General features: G+C 38.5%; 1 protein-coding gene across 2 annotated transcripts in view; it reads left to right on the top strand.

The window, feature by feature from the left end:
* The first annotated feature begins 715 nt into the window (after positions 1-715).
* Positions 716-5,802, top strand: part of LOC122091839 (NADH dehydrogenase [ubiquinone] flavoprotein 2, mitochondrial) — an 11,440-nt gene continuing 6,353 nt past the window's right edge. Inside the window, exons 1-4 of one of the 2 annotated variants that reach the window (XM_042662011.1) lie at positions 716-886; positions 971-1,003; positions 1,102-1,167; positions 5,384-5,500. In XM_042662011.1, the coding sequence (XP_042517945.1) occupies positions 812-886; positions 971-1,003; positions 1,102-1,167; positions 5,384-5,500 (291 nt within the window). In that variant the 5' untranslated portion in view covers positions 716-811. The remainder of the gene's footprint in view (positions 887-970; positions 1,004-1,101; positions 1,168-5,383; positions 5,501-5,802) is intronic. The other variant, XM_042662010.1, reaches the window with a different exon arrangement.

A 5,802-nucleotide genomic window follows, 5' to 3' on the forward strand; every position in this document is an offset into this window, starting at 1 on the left:
TATCTTAATTTTGATCGACCGATACAGCGACCGATAACGATACTTTAATCCTTGCCCAAGATAAAATAGTCCCATGGGCTACGAGAAGATGAGATGTTGCTAGCTTTAGCTTCTTCTTACTCAATGGGCTATAAGAAGATGAGATTTTTTTCCTATAGATAGTATAGAAGTTAAAAATCAAAACCCAAGTACAATATTGTCTTCACTCTTCACTTTTACTAATAGTTTTTTTTTTTTTTTTTTTTTTAATATTTTTTTAATAAAATTCCTATTTTACCTTTAAAAAACGGGTAGGTGTTTAAAACAACCGTTTAAAACGGATTCTTTTGCCGTTTCCCTTTTTTTTCGTATTGTATAATAGCATACGGGAAAATGCATTTTAAAAGGAAAAAAAGGGCAACCACGTTTTAACTAATAGTGGGCTGGACTCGGCTTTGTATAGCTGGACTGAGATCTGACACCCTTAGGGTTCTGCTAAACTTGGGCCCAGACCCATCCCAAGCCCAACCTATTCAGAACGGGCCTGAGTTTGGGCTGGAAAGTTGGCCTTTCGATCGTCAATTCACTGGGACCAACGGAAAGTAACAAGGACCGTAGGATTCGAATTTCAGGTTCCCGTTCAGTATGAGTCTTAGACGTGGCATTGTAGTAGTGAATGCGAGCGTGTGGCCATCAGACGGCCTAATTATGTCTATAATGAACGCCGAGTGCGTTATACGCACCACCTGCAAAATTTCAGAGAGCAAAAACCTGTTAAGTTCGACGACTTTCTTCCATTTCTGCCCCCACCTCTGCGCATCGATACGTAACAATGTTCGCGCCAGCAGCTCGTCTTGCGAGCAAGAGATTGCTCGAGATCCATCAATTATTTCGTCAATCTCCACAGGTTATCATCAACTCTCTTTCTCTCTCTGATTTGATCTGATCTAATTTATTTATTTATTTATTATTATTATTTTTTCATTTGCAGACATCTCGTTCTTTCTCCACTGCTCTGAATTACGTGAGTTTTCGTAACCCTAATCAATTTCTCGATCTCTGCTGGGATCCATTGTGATTTATTTAATTTTCCCTTTCGTTTTCTTATTTGTTATTCCAAAGCATATTGATTCACCGGATAACAATCCCGAGACCCCGTGGGAGTTTAGCGATGTGAATATGGAAAAGGTCAGTGAGTGATACAACTCTGGGTTATCTCTCTATTATCTGTTACTTATTGATCTGAAAATATTTGTCTCGTTTATATCTACCATCTTGGCGCAATGTGGAAAATTTTGGAAGTAAAATAGATCTGATATGATTAACAATGACAGTCTACTTGTTTTGTTGGATTTATAAGGCCTAATACTTATCAATTGATCCCCGGGGGGTGTTTTGGTGTCCTTAAGCAGGATGGATGAGGGTACCCTCTCTCTAGTTACTTCTATTTATAGGATAGGGATTTAGTACACTGCTTTTGTTGCAGGAGCTAATGGAAATGATATAGAGATTAAGGATGCATTAGGATTCAATGTTAATTTCACACTTACAATAAGTAGATGACACCTTGGCCTTTTTTGGACCGGCATTAGGATTAAGCAACTCATTTGGTTGCGACCTTGAAAACCTAGGTTGGAGCGGCCTTCAGTCCTGAGGTTAACTAAAAGTAGAGTATCTTGATCAAGATTGGTGAAATAGACATGGAGGTAATAGTTAATGGGCTAGATGGTTGGAGTTGTGCTACAAACAACATTCCTTGTGGGTGCTTTTGTTGGTGTACGATGTCTTGTATTCCGTTATAGTTTAATCTAGGGAGTACTAGTGTAGCGCCTCGACAAGCAGGACGGTGGTCCCGCTAGCCGGTTAGCGGGTTGTGGGGGTTGCAAGGGGCAGGAGGCCCCCATGCATAGCAGGGTGTGTAGGGGGACGTAGCCTCCCGTTCGAATTTTTTATTTGAGGGTAGTTGTGTACTTTCCGGATTAGGGTTTTTCGCTATATATTTGTAGCGAGGGTTTCTTTCTCTTTAATGTAGGCAAAACTGAGAGGTGTGAGGGACGAACGTTGTAACCCTATTCTCCATTAATAGTGAAGCATGATCTCATCTCACCGGGGACGTAGGTAATCTTGCCAAACCTCGTAAATCTGTGTGTATTGCTTGTTCTTGTTTTTTCCATTATCTTCTGCATCGTTTTAGGGTTGCATTTCTATAGTTTGGGTTACCAAGTGGCTCAAATCTATGAGATTTACTATAATGTGGAATCCTCCATTGGAGACAATGGAAAGAAGCCAATGGATAAGGAAGGGAAGATGCAATGCTCATCGACCAGTTGTTGCATAACCCCATTAACAATGCCTTTAGTCGCATCTGGAATGTGGTATGCCTTAGGTTGTTACTATTGGCTACCCACATTGTTTTCAAAGAAGAGGAAGTGGTTTATGTGAGGTTTGTTAATTGTTATGGGACGGAATGGATGGCCAAGAGAAGGAAAATAAGTTCCAATTGGTGAGATGGAAGTGATTTTGTGGCCAAAAAATAGATAAGAGGATGGAGGATGGAGGGTTTGATTTATTTTGAATGATGAGAAAAGAATTCCTGCTAAATGATTATTGCACCCATTTCCAGCTTGTATGCACTATCTTTCTTCTTTCAATAGGCAACAAAAAGATTGTGATGGAGAGCCGGTAGGGGTAGGGAAGAAATCCCTGAGATGGCTCTCAGAGTTGCAGGGGAGAGGGAGAATTTGCACTAAGAAAGGGGGGGGGGGAAGAGTTGCACACATGCCCGCAGGCTCTCAAACACTTTACTCAATTCATATTTTATATTTTCTATCTAATACTTAGGTTATATGCCTTTATATAATAAACTAAAATTAAAAGTTGCCTAATAAAAATCTAATACTGAAATAGTAACTTCTAATTTGCTTCATAAATTCTAACCATTGAAATTAGAAACAAAATAAAATTTAAATTGGTAACTCCCTAATTGACTAAGAACTAGCCAAAAAGAAAAGATTACATATCTTCCCAAATTAAATAACTCAATACTTCCTAAATAAAGTAACTCCTAAAATATCCTACTGATTTCAAAAAATCTAATCGGACCCGACTCGTCTCGGTCGAGATTGCCTGACGGGTCAACCTAATTCAGCCTTGATTTTGCATCAGATCGGATAGCATGTCAGAGCTCTCCAATTCAAATTCAATACTAAGATAACCTTAGCAGCGAAAAGTAAACTTAAAGCAATGAGAAAATATGACGGTCACAAAAACACTACCTTAAACAAACCACACCACCACACTAAACCAGCTACAACAACAACCCCTGCTACCTACTTCCTCCTATTTCACCCAAACCTATATCAAGAAGATTAGGGAATTAAAATTGAAGTAGCTTTGGTGAGTGCCCCCTCCCTTCTCCCATCTGCTCTCCCCAGGTCCTATTGACCTACCATGGCCTCTAATATCTGAGCCATGAGTCCCTTCCCAACATGTAGCTAGGATTGTTGAACCATCAACGAAGGTGCTATCTGCTTGATTGAAGTCATTGCCTTGGTATCTTGAGACTTATCGGGGGTGATTTAATATGAATGTAAGACAAATGTTTGCATGAGGTTCTTATAGCATGTATAAATATTTACTCTTGATTCATGATAGAAAGCATGTTTGCCCCAGAAAAGGTCGACAATTAAGGGGAAATTGAAAATGTACATGTAGCTATAAGTGCAATGAGTTTCCAAATCAAATAAATGAAGTGAGTTTTGTTATATACTTTTTGATGGCATTGTTTACCACTATGTTGAAGAGGGCACTTGAGAAAACTTAAAGCGTGAAAATAAAACAAGGTGATTCACTATCTCTTCTTCTCTTCCTAGTGGCAACATCACTAAGTTGATCTTGCCAGGGGAGAGTGTGGAACTAATATTTTCTAAGGTACGTTATGGAACTAATTGAAGGTGTGAAGGTGGAAAGAGAGATTTTCTTTTGGTTAACATCTATAATATATAGGCAATACCCCCATTTGTGTGAGCTCTAAAGGCAACCAAGCTGCCTGTCTTGGAGCCACTTCGAGGAATACTGAAACCATGTCTGGTCTGAGGGTTAATTTGAAGAAGAGCATGCTTATTAAGATTGGGATCTACAATGAGGAGATTCAGTTCCTCAATTGGTGAGACCTGTTTCTCCTAATTTTGAATCGGACTTGACTTCATCCATGGTTTACAGTCATTTCGAGTCTAGTCTGGGGATTGAGAAAAGGCTATCAACGTGGAAGATGATGTATCTTTAACTTTGCTATCACATTATTCTCATTCAAAGCACATTTCATCAGAGCAATATGATTTACCTGATTTACACATTTCATAGCCGAATCTACTCTAGTTGTGTAGAAGGCTAATAGAACCATTTAAGTAGCTCAACTTGACTGATCTCAACTCCTTGGGGTTGGTACCATTTTGTTCTTATATAGGGCCTGGCGGTCCACTAGACTATGACATACTCCTTGAAATTTGACTGCTGGAATAAGTGGGATTGTGGGAATGAGTTGCCTGGATGACTGTGTTTAACAAGATTGCTTCAAATATGCCTATGCCTTAGACTGCCTTTGCTGGAGATACGTTGGAAATTGTATTCATATCCAAAATGGTAAGGTTGTGGGATGCAAGGTAGTTAAGATTTGTGCGAAATATGGAATTAGTTCACAAATTCCTGGAAAAAAAAATTTGATATTTCATTGATAAAAGAGTTGGATGCATCCTTTTGGACTTAAGGGCCATTTAAACAATTATAATTTTATATTAAAAATATGTAAATGTTGCTTTATGGACCAGTATTTAGTCCTATATTCTCTAGGTAAAGTTTAATTTGGGAATGGGTGTGGTTATGGATGTAAGATGTGATATAAAGTTGATCCCTTGACTAGAAGTTCATTCCATGATGGTTGACCGGAATAAGCTGTGATATATAGTTCATCTCTTGCATATCTATCTTTAGATCGATACATATTGTCTCACCAATCACCGTCCATTGACCGACTAGCTTATTTTAAGCATTATATTGTTTGGTGTTATAGTGTCAAACTAAGAAACCAGCATACAGATAACTAAGTAAGAGAAGAACCAAAGGGAGAGAGTAGAGAAATTGAGAGAGATGGAGAAGGGATGTCATGGCTAGAAAGAAGACCTATACAAGACCCCCAATCAACACTATATTGCCACTTGTATGCAATTACAATAAAGGACATGAAACTAGACTAAACAGTACAGAATTATCCATAACTAATTACAGAACACCCAGGATACCCCTAGACTGGCGGTAACACTTTTACACTTAACATTTGGTGCATATACTATTATAATGCAATATTTTGTTGGAACATTGACTATCAGGCTGGTTTTCGTGTCTGCAGGCCAAAGAAATAATGTCTCACTACCCATCCAACTACAAGCAATCTGCAGTCATCCCCCTACTGGATCTTGCACAGCAACAACATGGAGGGTGGCTACCTGTTTCAGCAATGAATGCGGTATATTAGCATGTCCGATTTATTTCAAGTTGGTTTTGTTTGTATGATACATTTATTACAAATTGGTTTGCATTTGTATCTAAGTCCTTCACTGAAATATTGTCCGTTCAGTAAAACATGGTAGATACCTAATACCCGACCCAAACGTGAGTGCTTGATATTCTAATATTAAGTCAAAATATATTGATAATGAAGGCTTATCAGTCACAATGAGCCTTAGTCTAGTATGAGATGATTTTGGTTATATCTGATTATCCTTAGCTTTCCCCATGCATTCTCTCTCTTTTTTTTTTTTTTTTTTT

This window comes from Macadamia integrifolia, chromosome 10 (assembly GCF_013358625.1).
Source record: "Macadamia integrifolia cultivar HAES 741 chromosome 10, SCU_Mint_v3, whole genome shotgun sequence".
NCBI classification, from domain to species: domain Eukaryota; kingdom Viridiplantae; phylum Streptophyta; class Magnoliopsida; order Proteales; family Proteaceae; genus Macadamia; species Macadamia integrifolia.